Source organism: Coregonus lavaretus (genome assembly GCF_964263955.1).
Source record: "Coregonus lavaretus genome assembly, contig: HAP1_SCAFFOLD_1172, whole genome shotgun sequence".
Classification (NCBI taxonomy): Eukaryota; Metazoa; Chordata; class Actinopteri; order Salmoniformes; family Salmonidae; genus Coregonus; species Coregonus lavaretus.
In genome coordinates this window covers 20,695-42,736 of record NW_028164687.1, presented here as the reverse complement: position 1 = coordinate 42,736, position 22,042 = coordinate 20,695, and the positions used below count along the sequence as shown (strand labels likewise).

Sequence of the window (22,042 nt, the reverse complement as noted above, 5' to 3'; positions counted from 1 at the left end):
AACCTACAGACACACACTGGGGTTGGGTGATAACCTACAGACACACACTAGGGTTGGGTGATAACCTACAGACACACACTAGGGGTGGGTGATAACCTACAGACACACACTGGGGTTGGGTGATAACCTACAGACACTGGGGTTGGGTGATAACCTACAGACACACACTAGGGTTGGGTGATAACCTACAGACACACACTAGGGTTGGGTGATAACCTACAGACACACACTAGGGTTGGGTGATAACCTACAGACACACACTAGGGTTGGGTGATAACCTACAGACACACACTAGGGTTGGGTGATAACCTACAGACACACACTAGGGTTCGGTGATAACCTACAGACACACACTGGGGTTGGGTGATAACCTACAGACACACACTGGGGTTGGGTGATAACCTACACACACAAGGGTTGGGTGATAACCTACACACACTAGGGTTGGGTGATAACCCACAGACACACACTAGGGTTGGGTGATAACCCACAGACACACACTAGGGTTGGGTGATAACCTACAGACACACACTAGGGTTGGGTGATAACCCACAGACACACACTAGGGTTGGGTGATAACCCACAGACACACACTAGGGTTGGGTGCATGGGCGGTGTGTTCAATAGGGCGATATGGGCGACGCACTGCCAAACGGGAAAAGGAAGGGATTTTTTTTCTAATCAATTATATCATGGCAACAGTAGTTCAGTGTTCACGTCTGATCTGCCAGCCACTAAATGTCCAATCAGGCTAAAGTCGTGCTTCAAATGTCCCCGCCCGTTTTGGGGCGATTTCAGTCAGGTTGAAAATCGCCCAGAAGTCTCTCATAGCCTCTAATGTAAAATATTTTTTTTTCAAATTTCTGAGCTTTCAATACATTCTCTATGGGTGTCTGAGGGCTTGCACTTATGCGCTTTCGTCATACGTAACGTAACGTAACCATGAACGGCAGACAGCAACGCTTGGACAGCGACTGGTGTAACCGACATGCACCATCTTTCAGAAAAGATTAAGAAAAATGAGCTGTCAAAGACCCACATTGATAGCTGTTTGAGATTGTCTGCTTTGGTGAGAGTGAATATTGCCACTCAACTGGATGAGGGATACAGGCTAGCTGTCCGCCGCCACAACGATGAGGTTAGCAACAGCAGAGTCGTGAACACTGTCTACGAGAATCGAGACGACCTCATAGAATGTTTTGAAGCCATCCGGACGGGTTCATTGGGTTCATTTGACCAGCCCACCGTACCAGAAGCTACAGAATAAGGACATCGATGCTGTCTTTATCAAACGTGCCCTCGACAGCTTCGCAAGCAGTGTGCAGGCCATAAGGTAAGATAAAGATTAAACAATATCATTCGATCTTTCTCAAAGCAGAGCTTTATTTGAAAATGTATGCATGAAAGGAGACTGCATTTGTGTTTGAAATTACATTATTGTCATTATATATGGCCAGTGGTGTAATCTATCTTATTTTATATACTATGTGTACTGTACAGTGGTGCTCATAAGTGTATGAACACATTCTAAAGCTGACTAAAAAGAGGAATAAAAAAATAAAAAAATCATCTTTTGGAAATTGATCTTAATGACTTAATTAAAAAAGTTGGAAAATCCAACCTTTAAGGACACCAATTTTCTTTTCTTTTTTATTCCTCTTTTTAGTCAACTTTAGCATGGGATCATAAGCTTATGAGCACCACTGTATACTGTGCTGAACATCCAGGCTATGTGAGACACAAAGGCTAACTTAAACACTAAAGACTTTATGCATCCCTGCCCATTTTAAGTGGAACTGAAGTATTTGTACTATACATGGATACATTGCATATACCTGTGCATCACATAGACAACAATACTGTACAAAGCCAACAAACACATTGGTCTGTTTGCCTTCAGGGACTCCTCTCAACAGCAGCTGCAAGAAGCAACAGGAGCCAAAAGACCCAGAACAGCTTTGAGAGAAGAGGAGAAGCAGAGGCTGTCTGAAGAGGTCTGCAACACCATCCTGGATCACACCAAAGAAAGGTTCTCTTTCTCTGGCCACCTTGTGAGTGCTACCTTACTGCAAGCAGACATGTTTGAAAGGTACTGCCATTCAAAAAAATAAAAAATCTGTTCATGTTCATTTTTACAAATCTATACAATTGGCCAGAATATGGTTGTTCATATTTACAAATCTATACAATTGGCCAGAATATGGTTGTTCATTTTTACAAAGCCATACATATTGTTTATGCAGTGTTGAGGAATGTGAAAGAACACCCTTGATTATTTTTACTGTGATAACTTATTTTGCTTTTGTAAGCCAACACTTTTGAGATCAGTCAATAAATGCTTCTGGTATTGACTTATATGCTGCCCCTGTCTTCATGTTGTTGCTGGACATATCTTTTAAAAAATGTGTGTAGGTCACCTAAATCATCAGAAAAATTGCCCCTCCTGAGAATTTTTTCAGGAGCCGCCACTGGTTGGGTGATAACCCACAGACACACACTAGGGTTGGGTGATAACCCACAGACACACACTAGGGTTGGGTGATAACCCACAGACACACACTAGGGTTGGGTGATAACCTACAGACACACACTAGGGTTGGGTGATAACCTACAGACACACACTAGGGTTGGGTGATAACCTACAGACACACACTAGGGTTGGGTGATAACCCACACACACTGGGGTTGGGTGATAACCCACACACACAAGGGTTGGGTGATAACCTACAGACACACACTGGGGTTGGGTGATAACCTACAGACACACACTAGGGTTGGGTGATAACCTACAGACACACACTAGGGTTGGGTGATAACCTACAGACACACACTAGGGTTGGGTGATAACCTACAGACACACACTAGGGTTGGGTGATAACCTACAGACACACACTAGGGTTGGGTGATAACCTACAGACACACACTGGGGTTGGGTGATAACCTACAGACACACACTGGGGTTGGGTGATAACCTACAGACACACACTAGGGTTGGGTGATAACCCACAGACACACACTAGGGTTGGGTGATAACCCACAGACACACACTAGGGTTGGGTGATAACCCACAGACACACACTAGGGTTGGGTGATAACCTACAGACACACACTAGGGTTGGGTGATAACCTACAGACACTAGGGTTGGGTGATAACCTACAGACACACACTAGGGTTGGGTGATAACCTACAGACACACACTGGGGTTGGGTGATAACCCACACACACACTGGGGTTGGGTGATAACCCACACACACTAGGGTTGGGTGATAACCTACATACACACACTAGGGTTGGGTGATAACCTACAGACACACACTGGGGTTGGGTGATAACCTACAGACACACACTGGGGTTGGGTGATAACCTACAGACACACACTAGGGTTGGGCGATAACCTACAGACACTAGGGTTGGGTGATAGTCTACACACACACACACTGGGGTTTGGTGATAACCTACAGACACACACTGGGGTTGGGTGATAACCTACAGACACACACTAGGGTTGGGTGATAACCTACAGACACACACTAGGGTTGGGCGATAACCTACAGACACTAGGGTTGGGTGATAACCTACAGACACACACTGGGGTTGGGTGATAACCTACAGACACACACTGGGGTTGGGTGATAGTCAACACACACAAGGGTTGGGTGATAACCTACAGACACACACTAGGGTTGGGTGATAACCTACAGACACACACTGGGGTTGGGTGATAACCTACAGACACACACTGGGGTTGGGTGATAACCTACACACACAAGGGTTGGGTGATAACCTACAGACACACACTGGGGTTGGGTGATAACCTACAGACACACACTGGGGTTGGGTGATAACCTACAGACACACACTAGGGTTGGGCGATAACCTACAGACACACACTGGGGTTGGGTGATAACCTACAGACACACACTGGGGTTTGGTGATAACCTACAGACACACACTAGGGTTGGGTGATAACCTACAGACACACACTGGGGTTGGGTGATAACCTACAGACACACACTAGGGTTGGGTGATAACCTACAGACACACACTAGGGTTGGGTGATAACCTACACACACTAGGGTTGGGTGATAACCTACAGACACTAGGGTTGGGTGATAGTCTACACACACAAGGGTTGGGTGATAACCTACAGACACACACTAGGGTTGGGTGATAACCTACAGACACACACTAGGGTTGGGTGATAACCTACATACACTAGGGTTGGGTGATAACCCACACACACTGGGGTTGGGTGATAACCCACAGACACTAGGGTTGGGTGATAACCTACAGACACTAGGGTTGGGTGATAACCTACAGACACACAATAGGGTTGGGTGATAACCTACAGACACACACTGGGGTTGGGTGATAACCCACACACACTGGGGTTGGGTGATAACCCACACACACTAGGGTTGGGTGATAACCTACAGACACACACCAGGGTTGGGTGATAACCTACAGACACACACTGGGGTTGGGTGATAACCTACAGACACACACTGGGGTTGGGTGATAACCTACAGACACACACTAGGGTTGGGCGATAACCTACAGACACTAGGGTTGGGTGATAGTCTACACACACACACTGGGGTTTGGTGATAACCTACAGACACACACTGGGGTTGGGTGATAACCTACAGACACACACTAGGGTTGGGTGATAACCTACAGACACACACTAGGGTTGGGCGATAACCTACAGACACTAGGGTTGGGTGATAACCTACAGACACACACTGGGGTTGGGTGATAACCTACAGACACACACTGGGGTTGGGTGATAGTCTACACACACAAGGGTTGGGTGATAACCTACAGACACACACTAGGGTTGGGTGATAACCTACAGACACACACTGGGGTTGGGTGATAACCTACAGACACACACTGGGGTTGGGTGATAACCTACACACACAAGGGTTGGGTGATAACCTACAGACACACACTGGGGTTGGGTGATAACCTACAGACACACACTGGGGTTGGGTGATAACCTACAGACACACACTAGGGTTGGGCGATAACCTACAGACACACACTAGGGTTGGGTGATAACCTACAGACACACACTGGGGTTTGGTGATAGTCTACACACACAAGGGTTGGGTGATAACCTACAGACACACACTAGGGTTGGGTGATAACCTACAGACACACACTGGGGTTGGGTGATAACCTACAGACACACACTGGGGTTGGGTGATAACCTACACACACAAGGGTTGGGTGATAACCTACAGACACACACTGGGGTTGGGTGATAACCTACAGACACACACACTGGGGTTGGGTGATAACCTACAGACACACACTAGGGTTGGGCGATAACCTACAGACACACACTGGGGTTGGGTGATAACCTACAGACACACACTGGGGTTGGGCGATAACCTACACACACACACTGGGGTTGGGCGATAACCTACACACACACACTAGGGTTGGGTGATAACCTACAGACACACACTAGGGTTGGGTGATAACCTACAGACACACACTAGGGTTGGGTGATAACCTACACACACTAGGGTTGGGTGATAACCTACAGACACTAGGGTTGGGTGATAGTCTACACACACAAGGGTTGGGTGATAACCTACAGACACACACTAGGGTTGGGTGATAACCTACAGACACACACTAGGGTTGGGTGATAACCCACACACACTGGGGTTGGGTGATAACCCACACACACTAGGGTTGGGTGATAACCTACAGACACACACTAGGGTTGGGTGATAACCTACAGACACACACTAGGGTTGGGTGATAACCTACACACACTGGGGTTGGGTGATAACCTACAGACACTAGGGTTGGGTGATAACCTACAGACACTAGGGTTGGGTGATAACCCACACACACTGGGGTTGGGTGATAACCCACAGACACTAGGGTTGGGTGATAACCTACAGACACTAGGGTTGGGTGATAACCAGATTAGCATTCCTTTATATTGTTCCTGTACCATACCGGGGTATATGGTATTACTGTCAGTCACTGAATGAATGAATATATACACTACCGTTCAAAAGGTTGGGGTCACTTAGAAATGTCCTTGTTTTCCATGAAAACATACATGAAATGAGTTTGAATAGGAAATATAGCTAAATTAATAGGAAATGTAGTCATTGACAAGGTTAGAAATAATGATTTTTAATTTAAATAATAATTGTGTCCTTCAAACTTTGCTTTCATTAAAGAATCCTCCATTTGGGGCGGCAGGTAGCTTAGTGTTTAAGAGCATTGTGCCAGTAACCGAAAGGTCGCTGGTTCTAATCCCCGAGCCGACTAGGTGAAAAATCTGTCGATGTGCCCTTGAGCAAGGCACTTAACCCTAATTGCTCATGTAAGTCGCTCTGGATAAGAGCGTCTGCTAAATGACTAAAAAAATAAAATAAAAAAAATTTGCAGCAATTACAGCCTTGCAGACCTTTGGCATTCTAGTTGTCAATTTGCTGAGGTAATCTGAAGAGATTTCACCCCATGCTTCCTGAAGCACCTCCCACAAGTTGGCTTGAACTTTTAAAAAGGCACACCTGTTAATTGTATATATATATAATAATATATATAATAATATATATATATATATATATATATATATATAGGATTTTTAAGCCTTGAGACATGGATTGTGTATGTGTTCCATTCAGAGGTTGAATGGGCAAGACAAAAGATTGAAGTGCCTTTGAACAGGGTATGGAAGTAGGTGCCAGGTGCAACGATTTGTGTCAAGAACTGCAACGCTGCTTGGTTTTTCACGCTCAACAGTTTCCTGTGTGTATCAAGGGTGCAACTCAATATTAGGAAGTTGTTCTTAATGTTTCGTACACTCACCTTCATAATATTGAGTTGCACCCCCCCCCCCCCCCCCCCCCCCCCCCTGAATGGCACACATACACAATCCATGTCTCAAGGCCTTCTTTAACCAGTCTCCTCCCCTTCATCTACACTGATTGAAGTGGATTTAACAGGTGACATCAATAAGGGGTCATAGCTTTCACCTGGATTCACCTGGTCAGTCTGTCATGGAAAGAGCAGGTGTTCCTAATGTTTTCAGTTGGGGTCCCAACAAATGCTTACAAATTACTAGCGAATTCCCATAGCGGACGCTAGCTAAATGCTAACAAGCGCACATAAACGAATTGCAAGGACAGACGACCCAGCTCATAAAGTTCTACAACTATCTCAAAAGGCTACTCACAGTTTGCTGCACGCACACAACAGATATTAGACAGCAGGGATCTGGATCCAGACATTGATTGTGTCTGCTGTAACCAAGAGGCTTGATCTTGCCGTCTAACATTTAGCTAGCAAGTTAGCAAACCAAACGCAGAGCTGGATCCCTGGCTGGAGATCCTTTACTTGGTACATCTTAGTTAGTTAACTTATAGTTATAAGCAGTGGCGTAGCACGAAGCCCCACGAGACTCAGAGCTTTAGAAGGCCGCCCCACAAAAATATCCAACTGTCAGTATTTCTAAATACCCCGGTATACGGTAGCTATATAGGGTATATCACCCAAGCCTAACACACACACAAACACACCAGCTAGGTGATAGGTCATTTTACCACATAAACACACACACACACGCTCGCATGCTCACACACACACACACACACGCTCGCATGCTCACACACACACACACACGCTCGCATGCTCACACACACACAATACTCACATGACGGAGCCTGGACAGTGACCTGCAGGAAGCAGAGTCACCACAAGCTCTTCCCTCTGTGGACACACACAATATCAGTCATCAAAGAGGCGGTCATATAGCAAACTAACAGTGATCAGCCCTTATATGACCCTATATGTGTTGTAATGATGAACCAGTGTTGTACCTCTCCTGAAGCCTCATCTATCAATATGACCCTATATGTGTTGTAATGATGAACCAGTGTTGTACCTCTCCTGAAGCCTCATCTATCAATATGACCCTATATGTGTTGTAATGATGAACCAGTGTTGTACCTCTCCTGAAGCCTCATCTATCAATATGACCCTATATGTGTTGTAATGATGAACCAGTGTTGTACCTCTCCTGAAGCCTCATCTATCAATATGACCCTATATGTGTTGTAATGATGAACCAGTGTTGTACCTCTCCTGAAGCCTCATCTATCAAAGTGATTAGTGTGGGACTCTCCAGTTCCAAAGCAACCTGGACAAACAGAAGCATGTCAAATCAAATCAAACAAAACAAAGCTTACCTAGCAATACGTCCATAACCAGTGTTCAGTATTCAGAATGATTTTAGACAACTAGCTACTTACTATGTGATCTTCCCAGAAGGCATATTTTGGATTGCTGAGCAACAGTTCCTTAGTTACAAATGAACAGTACAGTTTGACTGTCAGACTGGAACAAATGAACAGACAGTAACGTTAGGCCATTAACAACATCAGTTAGCCAGCCTTGTACAAGCTTGAAACTTTTCATTGAACTTTCAGACCATCAAAATAAAACGTTGTGAAATCACCTGAATTTCAACTTTCTTTTCAACAGAGGCCCCTTCAGTCCCTTCATGTGATCTGCAGAGAATACATGACAGATAAGTAGCTAGCTAGTTACATGTACACTGTGTAACAGTTAACGTTAGAGCAAATCCTGGCTAGTTATCTTTAGCTAGCTAACTGCTGTTTGGCTCACTGTATTTCAAAGAGTATTTCTTTACCTTTATGACAGTGAGATAAAAAATAAGCCCTTGCATGTAGATTCTCCCTGTCAAAACGGTCCAGCGACATGTTGGGATACTCCTTCATGCGACCGGCGAACGAACTCATTTTGATTGAAGATTAGCTCCAATCTTTTCGAAACTCCCACCCTCTCGTTGACTGCTGCTAGGTGACATTTGTGCTGATTTTGGCCGGGAGACTTGACTAGCTAACTAAGCCACCTAGTGGATGGGAGCCGAAACAAAACGTTGCCACTGCCAGCATTGGATCTCAATTTGACCTAGAAGGAAGGTTTGGGTTGCTAGGCTACTGAGGACAAGCTACCTCATCATCAACACTTGAGACTTGTGAGTCTTGCCCGATACAGCTGTAAGTAACGTGGTATTAGCTACTTAATCAAATTGAGAAAAAATGTATAGCTAGCCAGATTCAGTCTATTTTCGTAATTGTGACTTCTATATTATATCTACCATAGCCTGAAGCTAGTGCTAACATGTTTGGGTTAATTCTAATCTTGGCTAGCTAGCTAACGTTAGCTAGCTAGCAACTGTACGTTTGGCAACGTTAGTGTCAAGTGTGCAAATTCAATTTGATTGGTTTCAGCCAAATATTGAAACTGAAATCAGCTCGAGAAATATGTAGATTGTATTTTTTCGCCATTAAGATGGTTAGCGTGTAAGAATGAAGAGAGCAGTTCTGCCTGGTCTCCCTCTACAATTTCCTGTACCGAGACTGGCTATCTGACAAGTGACAGGCAGAACCACCTGCTGCACCCCAGGACAGGAGAACGGAGAGAAATAGAATATCAGCCATACCCTACTTCTGCCACCTAATGAACATTAGAGGATCCCCCTCCCCATATAACCTACTATGTAATTGCCATTCTTTTTAAATAGTGTTTTACTGTTTATTTATTTTGTCCATATGTATTTCAGTGTCTATGACTGTCATGTGGGTATATAGAGAAACTTGAACTTGAACCACTATTTGCTCCTGTAGGTCGCCTGTGGACATCCTCTCTGCAGCACAATGTCTTGTGCAGCATACTTAGATGGCAACGCAACGCCAAAGTCCATGAGCAGAGCCAAACAATGGACTGACGAGGTGGAGAACTTATACAGATTCCAACAGGCAGGCTACAGAGATGAACTGGAATACAAACAAGTAAAGCAAGTTGACTTGGTAAACAACTTAAATGAATCCTTAATCACTGGCTAAAAGCATTGCCACTGACAGTTGGTTCATTACAAGATGAATGTGTCACTATGGAATTGCTTCTTTGTCTTAGATTGACAGGTGGCCTGAGACTGGGTTTGTGAAGAAGCTTCAGCGTCGAGACAACACATTCTATTACTACAACAGAAAAAGAGAATGTGCAGACAGAGAAGTCCATAAAGTGAAGGTCTATGCATACTAAAGTCAGAAGTGTACAGCAATCTCTTTTCCATTTTGAATAACTTTTCCCATATTTTTGAAGAAGACGTCAGTAGGAAGGAAGGCAGCACCATCCCAGCTGTGGAATGTAGATCAGTTCACTGAATAAAGGGTGTGAGGCTGAAGCTGTCTGATGTGTGTGAACCTGTGAGGGGAGGTATGTGTGTGTGTGTGTTATAAGGGTCCTCTGATGAATGTTTCATTGTGGATCCAGATGAAGTATTGAAGCGTGTGAGAGGGGATTTGGGACGGAGGCTATCACACCCTCATCATGTGATGTTAGTATGAGGACTGGGATTACCGTAAAAAAAATACTTAAACTCTGACCCCCTGACGTGGTTAATCACATACCAGTACACTAACTATGATTCACATATACCAGTACTCCAACTGAAACACAGAGCTGCTGAGGACATATTCTGCTGCATGACATTCATGGTTATTCTATAAACATACATTTCTATATGAATGTTCTGTAAAGTTGCATCTTCCTGGATACTCCTGTGGGTGATATGGGGTCCAGTTAGAGTGGATTGAGAGCTGAACTGGTATGGCAGTTAGCAGGTAGGTAAAACACTTTACAACTATTTGGGCTAAGTATTGGTTCTGATTAATATACTTACAAGTTTACAATGATCATTCATATGATATGAAGATAACGACTGGATTTCCACAAACATTTCTGCAGAATGGTGTCCATAAAGAAGGTTTGCATTAATCTACACTCATCAACTCAATTAAAACAGACCCATCAATGCATGTAGTACACTGTATTGAATAAAGGCAAATCTTTCTTTGCCGAAATGTTTATCGGCGTAATAACACATTTTGCCTTTAAGAGTACTGTCGCGTTCCCTTTAAACTGGCAGGCTGTCATTTCTGGTTGACCCGATCAGAATAAATTTGCTCCTGGAAGTTTTGTGGACACTGGATAAGTGACAAGTAGTTGACACACATTCATCTGAAACACAACCTCTTATTATGCTCTGACACGTAAGTACATTGAAACAAAATAAAAGTTTGGTTCAACCTTTTCGGCAGATGATTGGAACCGTCCTAGCTGTATTATTGTTAGCGGACATGCTATCAATAACAAACTAATGTTAGACAACCAGCAGGCTTACTAGCTAGCTAGCCGTCTTCTATTAAGCTCGTAAATATGTTTTGTGAGCTTTGATTAGTTTTTTAAAATTAATTTTAAATGAAGAACTGCGAGGTCAGCGCCCAAGATAGGCGTGGGTAGCTAGCTAGTTTAGCTAACGACTACCAGCTGTTAGCCGACTATTTCCAACGAGTGATTTAGTTAGCTAGCCAGTTGGGGTTCCCGGATGTCCTAACGTCGTGGAGTAGCCAATATGATTGGCAGTTCAATTGAATTATTTAATGTTCTTCTTCGATTAGGTCTTAAGGCTGTTGGCATCCAATGCATGTTGTATTACTGCCACCTACTAGACTGGAGTATAATGGTTCTAATCCCCGAGCCGACTAGGAGAAAAATCTGTCGATGTGCCCTTGAGCAAGGCACTTAACCCAAATTGCTCCTGTAAGTCGCTCTGGATAAGAGCGTCTGCTAAATGACAAAAACAAAACAAACCTCCCTTATACTTTGCTTGGAAAAACGGAAATAAATAAACAAATAACCTGCTATCAAATCCAGTTTTATTTGTCACTTGCGCCGAATACAACCTTACTGTGAAATGCTTACTGACAAGCCCTTAACCAAGAATGCAGTTCAAGAAATAGAGTTAAGAAAATATTTACGAAAATAAAATAAAAAGTAACACAATAAAATAACATTAACAAGGCTATATACAGTGGGTACCGGTACCGAGGTACAGGTTAGTCGAGGTAATTTGTACATGTAGGTAGGGGTAAAGTGACTGCTTAGATAATAAACAGCGAGTAGCAGCAGTGTAAAAACAAAGGGGGGGGTGTCAATGTAAATAGTCCGGGTGCCATTTGATTAATTGTTCAGCAGTCTTATGGCTTGGGGTTGCAAGCTGTTAAGGAGCCATTTGGACCTAGACTTGGCGCTCCGGTACCGCTTGCAGTGCGGTAGCAGAGAGAAATGTATATGACTTGGGTGACTGGAGTCTTTGACAATTTTTTGGGCCTTCCTCTGACACCGCCTGGTATAGAGGTCCTGGATGGCAGGAAGCTTGGCCCCAGTGATGTACTGGGCCGTACGCACTACCCTCTGTAGCGCCTTACAGTCGGATGCCGAGCAGTTGCCATACCAGGTGGTGATGCAACCGGTCAGGATGCTCGCAATGGTGGAGCTGTGTAACTTTTTGAGGATCTGGGGACCCATGCCAAATCTTTTCAGTCTCTAACTCATTAAAAACCCACCACCCTACTCCATTATTTTAACCTATCTAGTCCTACCTCAGGCCAACAGTTTGAAAGGACTGGACACCACCGCTCAACACACCCTGTAACTCTTCTGACGTCAAATCTCCTACACCCAAATACTTCTCTGCAGCTGCCACCACAACCTCTATTTTCTGCAACTTATGTTCCATCCCTGCAGTACAGTTGATAACCATTGCTATAAATGCTAAAAAGCCAATCTTACTGAAGCATATGTATATCACTCATTGGCCGATCCCTCTGTACTGGTACAGATCTTCTACACACACAAATCCTCTCAGGATCCGTCCCCCTTAACCCATCTTCTACTGTCTCCCCTGCCTCAGCATATGACACACTCTGCACTACTCTAAACCTGGTAACCTCAACCTGCCTCAGCATACGACACACTCTGCACTACTCTAACCCTGGTAACCTCAACCTGCCTCAGCATACGACACACTCTGCACTACTCTAACCCTGGTAACCTCAACCTGCCTCAGCATACGGCACACTCTGCACTACTCTAAACCTGGTAACCTCAACCTGCCTCAGCATACGGCACACTCTGCACTACTCTAAACCTGGTAACCTCAACCTGCCTCAGCATACGACACACTCTGCACTACTCTAACCCTGGTAACCTCAACCTGCCTCAGCATACGGCACACTCTGCACTACTCTAAACCTGGTAACCTCAACCTGCCTCAGCATACGGCACACTCTGCACTACTCTAAACCTGGTAACCTCAACCTGCCTCAGCATACGACACACTCTGCACTACTCTAAACCTGGTAACCTCAACCTGCCTCAGCATACGACACACTCTGCACTACTCTAAACCTGGTAACCTCAACCTGCCTCAGCATACGGCACACTCTGCACTACTCTAACCCTGGAAACCTCAACCTGCCTCAGCATACGGCACACTCTGCACTACTCTAAACCTGGTAACCTCAACCTGCCTCAGCATACGACACACTCTGCACTACTCTAACCCTGGTAACCTCAACCTGCCTCAGCATACGGCACACTCTGCACTACTCTAACCCTGGTAACCTCAACCTGCCTCAGCATACGGCACTCTGCACTACTCTAACCCTGGTAACCTCAACCTGCCTCAGCATACGACACACTCTGCACTACTCTAACCCTGGTAACCTCAACCTGCCTCAGCATACGGCACACTCTGCACTACTCTAACCCTGGAAACCTCAACCTGCCTCAGCATACGCCACACTCTGCACTACTCTAACCCTGGTAACCTCAACCTGCCTCAGCATACGGCACACTCTGCACTACTCTAAACCTGGTAACCTCAACCTGCCTCAGCATACGGCACACTCTGCACTACTCTAACCCTGGAAACCTCAACCTGCCTCAGCATACGGCACACTCTGCACTACTCTAACCCTGGAAACCTCAACCTGCCTCAGCATACGACACACTCTGCACTACTCTAAACCTGGTAACCTCAACCTGCCTCAGCATACGACACACTCTGCACTACTCTAAACCTGGTAACCTCAACCTGCCTCAGCATACGACACACTCTGCACTACTCTAACCCTGGAAACCTCAACCTGCCTCAGCATACGACACACTCTGCACTACTCTAACCCTGGAAACCTCAACCTGCCTCAGCATACGCCACACTCTGCACTACTCTAAACCTGGTAACCTCAACCTGCCTCAGCATACGACACACTCTGCACTACTCTAACCCTGGAAACCTCAACCTGCCTCAGCATACGGCACACTCTGCACTACTCTAACCCTGGTAACCTCAACCTGCCTCAGCATACGACACACTCTGCACTACTCTAAACCTGGTAACCTCAACCTGCCTCAGCATACGGCACACTCTGCACTACTCTAAACCTGGTAACCTCAACCTGCCTCAGCATACGACACACTCTGCACTACTCTAACCCTGGTAACCTCAACCTGCCTCAGCATACGACACACTCTGCACTACTCTAAACCTGGTAACCTCAACCTGCCTCAGCATACGACACACTCTGCACTACTCTAAACCTGGTAACCTCAACCTGCCTCAGCATACGGCACACTCTGCACTACTCTAAACCTGGTAACCTCAACCTGCCTCAGCATACGACACACTCTGCACTACTCTAAACCTGGTAACCTCAACCTGCCTCAGCATACGACACACTCTGCACTACTCTAAACCTGGTAACCTCAACCTGCCTCAGCATACGACACACTCTGCACTACTCTAAACCTGGTAACCTCAACCTGCCTCAGCATACGGCACACTCTGCACTACTCTAAACCTGGTAACCTCAACCTGCCTCAGCATACGACACACTCTGCACTACTCTAACCCTGGTAACCTCAACCTGCCTCTCTCGCACCGGACATTTCTGATCCCCAGCCCCATGGACACCCCTACAATTAACACATACCGCTTCTTTCTTTAATGCTACACATTCCTTTGTCTCATGCCCTTCTGCACACTTCTCACATCTAGGACCCTCCCTTCTACACACTGCTGCAACATACCCATCAGCTTGACACCTGTAACAATGTAATGTATTTGGCACAAAGCTCGTACAGGATAACTGAAATATCCTAACATCACTTTGTCAGGCAAAGGCTCAACATCAAAACTGAAAATAACAGAATCTTCTCTTTCACCACTCACGCCACCCTGTCTGCGTCGCACCAAATGACGAGCATCACAAACACCGGGAATCTTCCCCTTCAGTTGATCCACTTTCACATTTACCGCTACCCCAGTAATCACTCCTTTCAATGGCGCCCTTTTCTTGAGAGCAAAACAATTCACATCTCTTGTCCCCATTGGTTTAACACGGAGCGCCTTCTCCCTCTGACCAGCAGAAACACATCAGAAACCACTTCTGGTTACCCTCACCGATTCCACAGCACCCAACTCCGTTTTCACCCACCCTGAAACCACAAATGAGTCAGCCAAAAGAAAAGGGTCCACTTTCCCAAAAATGTCACTCCTACCGTCACGGACGCATGTTTATCCTGACCATCGGTGCAAGCCTCGCGCTCAGAGAACTTCACCACACCTGCCACCTTCGATAATTCACCCTCATTCTCTTCCATTTCTCCTCCTGTCTTCAGCTCACTCTGCTAAAACTTTCTACCATTCTTCATCGACAAACCATCTCCCTTTTCCCCGCCATTTTTAACTGATTCAAGCTCCCCCTCTTCCTCCCTCTCTCCGACCTTCTCTGCCTCTTTTTCCCTCCATTCCTCCTCCGTATTCCAAGTACTGTATACTTCTCCTCCATATCTCGTTCTTGCCCTCTTAAGGGACGCCATTTTTACCGACAGGTGTCTACCAGTATTTAACGCTAGCTAGATATGGGTTGTAGCTAGCCCAAGATGTACTCCTAAGGAGCTTAACGTTAGCTAGATATGGGTTGTAGCTAGCCCAAGATGTACTCTTAAGGAGCTTAACGTTAGCTAGATATGGGTTGTGGCTAGCCCAAGATGTACTCTTAAGGAGCCTAACGTTAGCTAGATATGGGTTGTAGCTAGACCAAGATGTACTCTTAAGGAGCCTAACGTTAGCTAGATATGGGTTGTAGCTAGCCCAAGATGTACTCTTAAGGAGCTTAACGTTAGCTAGATATGGGTTGTAGCTTGCCCAAGATGTACTCTTAAGGAGCCAAACGGTACCTTTATTCCTTAAAGGTCCTGAACAGTCATTCTGAATCCCATCTAAAATGGCCTTTTGACTGACTAAAATATCACCCATAATATTTGTTTTGGATAGAAATTATTAAACATTTGAGAAAAAGTACTTTTTCTCTCATGGCCAACTACCAGGAAGTTTGAAAAGACAGGCTGAGTGGGCGGGGAGCTTATATTCATTATATTCCTCTTTGAAATGTCAAGCAACTTGGATGCAGTGTTGCAGTAAAATCATCTCAAGCAAATTTGGTGATCCACAAAGCAACTCAAACAACATCGAAATTGCATCAATGATGTCAAAAATGTCTCTTGTGATGTGGTTCACAGCAGCACTGACGGATGTGTTGACATGACAACTGCGTCAGAGTTTTGAACTATCCCCCCCCCCCCCTTGTACCATGCTGGCTGAAGACCTAGCTAGCCAGTAACTAGCTAACACCAGACAGATGGAGACCTAGCTAGCCAGTAACTAGCTAACACCAGACAGATGAAGACCTAGCTAGCCAGTAACTAGCTAACACCAGACAGATGAAGACCTAGCTAGCCAGTAACTAGCTAACACCAGACAGATGAAGACCTAGCTAGCCAGTAACTAGCTAACACCAGACAGATGAAGACCTAGCTAGCCAGTAACTAGCTAACACCAGACAGATGAAGACCTAGCTAGCCAGTAACTAGCTAAAACCAGACAGATGAAGACCTAGCTAGCCAGTAACTAGCTAACACCAGACAGATGAAGACCTAGCTAGCCAGTAACTAGCTAACACCAGACAGATGAAGACCTAGCTAGCCAGTAACTAGCTAACACCAGACAGATGAAGACCTAGCTAGCCAGTAACTAGCTAACACCAGACAGATGAAGACCTAGCTAGCCAGTAACTAGCTAACACCAGAGATGAAGACCTAGCTAGCCAGTAACTAGCTAACACCAGACTCTGATGAAGACCTAGCTAGCCAGTAACTAGCTAACACCAGACTCTGATGAAGACCTAGCTAGCCAGTAACTAGCTAAAATCAGACAGATGACGACCTTGCTACCCACTAACTAGCAAACACGAGACAGATGAAGACTTAGCTAGCTAGCCAGTAACTAGCTAACACCAGACAGATAACACCTAGCTAGCCAGTAACTAGTTAAAACCAGACAGATGAAGACCTAGCTAGCCAGTAACTAGCTAACACCAGACAGATGGAGACCTAGCTAGCCAGTAACTAGCTAACACCAGACAGATGAAGACCTAGCTAGCCAGTAACTAGCTAACACCAGACTCTGATGAAGACCTAGCTAGCCAGTAACTAGCTAACACCAGACTCTGATGAAGACCTAGCTAGCCAGTAACTAGCTAACACCAGACAGATGAAGACCTAGCTAGCCAGTAACTAGCTAACACCAGACAGATGGAGACCTAGCTAGCCAGTAACTAGCTAACACCAGACAGATGAAGACCTAGCTAGCCAGTAACTAGCTAAAACCAGACAGATGAAGACCTAGCTAGCCAGTAACTAGCTAACACCAGACAGATGAATACCTAGCTAGCCAGTAACTAGCTAACACCAGACAGATAAGACCTAGCTAGCCAGTAACTAGCTAACACCAGACAGATGAAGACCTAGCTAGCCAGTAACTAGCTAACACCAGACAGATGAAGACCTAGCTAGCCAGTAACTAGCTAACACCAGACAGATAAGACCTAGCTAGCCAGTAACTAGCTAACACCAGACAGATGAAGACCTAGCTAGCCAGTAACTAGCTAACACCAGACAGATGAAGACCTAGCTAGCCAGTAACTAGCTAACACCAGACAGATGAAGACCTAGCTAGCCAGTAACTAGCTAACACCAGACAGATGAAGACCTAGCTAGCCAGTAACTAGCTAACACCAGACAGATGAAGACCTAGCTAGCCAGTAACTAGCTAACACCAGACAGATGAAGACCTAGCTAGCCAGTAACTAGCTAACACCAGACAGATGAAGACCTAGCTAGCCAGTAACTAGCTAACACCAGACAGATGAAGACCTAGCTAGCCAGTAACTAGCTAACACCAGACAGATGAAGACCTAGCTAGCCAGTAACTAGCTAACACCAGACAGATGAAGACCTAGCTAGCCAGTAACTAGCTAACACCAGACATATTATAGGGGAAACATAAGTATCTTTGCCATAGATGAATAGGGTAAACTTCTAATGATATTTTCTGACACCCTACAGTAACATTTTGGCACCAGTAGAGTAGCTTCTAGCTATATAAACCACGCCCCTCTGCAAACACACCTTCTCCGATGATGGTTGCAAGGCGGTAATTATTTAAATGAGGTAAGAGAATATCATGTTACCATTGGTGTATTAAAATTAGAGTTAAAGGAGCAATATGCAGAAATGGCTCAGCCATTTCCTGGTTGCTAAAATTCTAATAGTTTGCCTAATTTCAGTTTGTGTGATAGGACAAGCAAAGTATGCATTCAGGAATTTTTTTTTGCAGTTTTACTTTAGTGCCTTAATGCAAACAGGATGCATGTTTTGGAATATTATTTATTCTGTACAGGCTTCCTTTTCACTCTGTCATTTAGGTTAGTATTGTGGGATAACTACAGTGTTGTTGATCCATCCTCAGTTTTCTCCTATCACAGCCATTAAACTCTGTAACTGTTTTAAAGTCACCATTGGTGCCATGGTGAAATCCCTGAGCGGTTTCCTTCCTCTTCGGCTACTGAGTTAGGAAGGATGCCTGTATCTTTGTAGTGACTGGGTGTATTGATACACCATCCAAAGTGTAATTAATAACATCACCATGCTCAAAGGGATATTCAGTGTCTGCTTTTCTATGCGAGGCATATGAAAACGTCCCTGGTCTTTGTGGTTGAATGTTTGTTTGAAATTCACTGCTCGGCTGAGGGACCTTACAGATAAATGTGTGGGGTACAGAGATGAGGTAGCCTTTCAAAAATCATGTTAAACACTATTATTGCACAAAGAGTGAGTCCATGCAACTTAGGTTACTTGTTAAACAAAATGTTCTACGTTGTTTCGGTTCGATTATTAAAAAAGCAATGTATAGTGTAGACTAGAGAATCATTATGCCATCTAAACCGCTGTGAAATATATTTTAAATAACCAAACATATTGTATTTTCAGCTGTTTTGAAGCTGGTGTCCAAAACCGAAAGTAAAAGATACAAAAACGAAACGTAAGAACAGGATGCATAGAAATGGCACACATAGAACATCTACTGCTTCTTAGACTGGCTTTCAATGAGTGACAGATCTATATATCACATTTCTATGTGAATTTGGTCAGGTCGCCCAAAAAGTTACTTATTGCAGTTTTAATAATCCCACCTCCTTAATCCAAGTGTTTGACACGGGAGGGGACCAGTAACTTTATGATCAAACTTTATTAGTGCAGAAGCAACAGTCATTTTTCAGACTTTGGTCATCATACTTTGATCTGGTTTCATCCAAATATCACAAAATAGCCAAATACTCCATCTAAACGTGAATCGGTTCTCAATTGCGATACAGTTCTAGAAACATAAAGCCCTTTTTATTTTCATATCGCATCAAAATAATTTCACAAATGCACACCACAGGAAGTTGGTGGCACCTTAATTGGGGAGGACGGGCTCGTGGTAATGGCTGGAGCGGAAAGGGATAAAATACATCAAACACATGTTTTCAGTCACAGCTGACATTGGTCCTCTGGTCAACTAGCAACTACAGCTAACATTGGTCCTCTGGTCAACTAGCAACTACAGCTAACATTGATCCTCTGGTCAACTAGCAACTACAGCTAACATTGATCCTCTGGTCAACTAGCAACTACAGCTAACATTGATCCTCTGGTCAACTAGCAACTACAGCTAACATTGATCCTCTGGTCAACTAGCAACTACAGCTAACATTGATCCTCTGGTCAACTAGCAACTACAGCTAACATTGATCCTCTGGTCAACTAGCAACTACAGCTAACATTGATCCTCTGGTCAACTAGCAACTACAGCTAACATTGATCCTCTGGTCAACTAGCAACTACAGCTAACATTGATCCTCTGGTCAACTAGCAACTACAGCTGACATTGATCCTCTGGTCAACTAGCAACTACAGCTGACATGATCCTCTGTTATCATCAACTAGCAACTACAGCTAACATTGATCCTCTGGTCAACTAGCAACTACAGCTGACATGATCCTCTGTTATCATCAACTAGCAACTACAGCTAACATTGATCCTCTGGTCAACTAGCAACTACAGCTAACATTGATCCTCTGTTCTCATCAACTAGCAACTACAGCTGACATTGATCCTCTGGTCAACTAGCAACTACAGCTAGCATTGATCCTCTGTTCTCATCTCTCTCTGCTGCAGCAGTCTGTTAGGGTCTGTACGGGCCCTTCCGGACAAGTCAGTTCATATTGCACATATCAGATCCAACCCAGACCCGTGACATTATTTAGAATTCTGAATCCGGACCCGCTCGGGTCCCGGATCGGGTCTCTGGTATTCAGGTACAGGTGGATCCGTGAAGACCTCTACCCCAAAGTGCTGCATGTCATGATGACAGACACCTTTTTATTTTTTATTTAACCAGGTAAGCCAGTTGAGAACAAGTTCTCATTTACAACTGCGACCTGGCCAAGATAAAGCAAAGCAGTGCGATAAAAACAACAACAACACAGAGTTACATATGGGGTAAACAAAACGTACAGTCAAAAATACAACAGAAAATATATATACAGTGTGTGCAAATGTAGCAAGTTATGGAGGTAAGGCAATAAATAGGCCATAGTGCAAAATAATTACAATTAGTATTAACACTGCAATGATGTGCAAGAGATGATGTGCAAATAGAGATACTGGGGTGCAAATGAGCAAAATAAATAACAATATAGGGATGAGGTAGTTGGGTGGGCTAATTTCAGATGTGCAGTGATCGGTAAGGTGCTCTGACAACTGATGCTTAAAGTTAGTGAGGGAGATAAGAGTCTCCAGCTTCAGAGATTTTTGCTATTTGTTCCAGTCATTGGCAGCAGAGAACCGGAAGGAATGGCGGCCAAAGGAGGTGTTGGCTTTGGGGATGACCAGTGAGATATACCTGCTGGAGCGCATACTACGGGTGGGTGTTGCTATGGTGACCAATGAGCTAAGATAAGTCGGGGATTTGCCTAGCAGTGATTTATAGATGGCCTGGAGCCAGTGGGTTTGGCGACGAATATGTATTGAGGACCAGCCAACAAGAGCGTACAGGTCACAGTGGTGTGTAGTGTATGGGGCTTTGGTGACAAAACGGATGGCACTGTGATAGACTACATCCAATTTGCTGAGTAGAGTGTTGGAGGCTATTTTGTAAATGACATCGCCGAAGTCAAGGATCGGTAGGATAGTCAGTTTTACGAGGGCATGTTTGGCAGCATGAGTGAAGGAGGCTTTGATGCGAAATAGGAAGCCAATTCTAGATTTAACTTTGGATTGGAGATTCTTAATGTGAGTCTGGAAGGAGAGTTTACAGTCTAACCAGACACCTAGGTATTTGTAGTTGTCAGACCCGTCGAGAGTAGTGATTCTAGTCGGGTGGGCGGGTGCCAGCAGCGTTCGATTGAAGAGCATGCATTTAGTTTTACTAGTGTTTAAGAGCAGTTGGAGGCTACTGAAGGATTGTTGTATGGCATTGAAGCTCGTTTGGAGGTTTGTTAACACAGTGTCCAATGAAGGGCCAGATGTATACAAAATGGTGTCGTCTGCGTAGAGGTGGATCTGAGAGTCACTAGCAGCAAGAGCGACATCATTGATATACACAGAGAATAGAGCCGGCCCGAGAATTGAACCCTGTGGCACCCCCATAGAGACTGCCATAGGTCCAGACAACAGGCCCTCCG

At 44.7% G+C, this 22,042-nt stretch overlaps 3 protein-coding genes across 4 annotated transcripts in view; 2 read left to right on the top strand and 1 right to left on the bottom strand.

Moving 5' to 3' along the window:
- Nucleotides 1-8,799, bottom strand: part of dclre1c (DNA cross-link repair 1C, PSO2 homolog) — a gene marked incomplete at both ends in the record, with an annotated part of 55,181 nt that extends 46,382 nt beyond the window's left edge. The window contains 5 exons of the mRNA XM_084191795.1: nt 7,692-7,747; nt 8,118-8,177; nt 8,290-8,374; nt 8,496-8,547; nt 8,691-8,799. Coding sequence (XP_084047921.1) covers nt 7,692-7,747; nt 8,118-8,177; nt 8,290-8,374; nt 8,496-8,547; nt 8,691-8,799 — 362 coding nt within the window. The remainder of the gene's footprint in view (nt 1-7,691; nt 7,748-8,117; nt 8,178-8,289; nt 8,375-8,495; nt 8,548-8,690) is intronic.
- Nucleotides 8,800-8,977: 178 nt separating this feature from the next.
- meig1 (meiosis/spermiogenesis associated 1) lies at nt 8,978-10,284 on the top strand. The gene is made up of 3 exons (XM_084191796.1): nt 8,978-9,060; nt 9,691-9,873; nt 9,980-10,284. Exons 2-3 carry the CDS (start codon nt 9,721-9,723, stop codon nt 10,106-10,108), a joined length of 282 nt encoding a protein of 93 aa, XP_084047922.1. The 5' UTR covers nt 8,978-9,060; nt 9,691-9,720; the 3' UTR covers nt 10,109-10,284.
- A 705-nt stretch (nt 10,285-10,989) lies between these two features.
- The window catches only part of LOC311116758 (transmembrane protein 243-like), a 30,827-nt gene continuing 19,774 nt past the window's right edge, over nt 10,990-22,042 (top strand). Inside the window, exon 1 of one of the 2 annotated variants that reach the window (XM_084191797.1) lies at nt 10,990-11,118. The gene's annotated coding sequence lies outside the window, so the exon portion shown is untranslated. The remainder of the gene's footprint in view (nt 11,119-22,042) is intronic. The other variant, XM_084191798.1, reaches the window with a different exon arrangement.

Bases quoted from the DNA above. Each gene is read 5' to 3' on its own strand.
- meig1 (XM_084191796.1), top strand. From the start codon at position 9,721: ATGTCTTGTGCAGCATACTTAGATGGCAACGCAACGCCAAAGTCCATG. The intron at 9,874-9,979 runs GTAAACAACTTA...TCTTTGTCTTAG, and splicing joins AAGTAAAGCAAGTTGACTTG to ATTGACAGGTGGCCTGAGAC.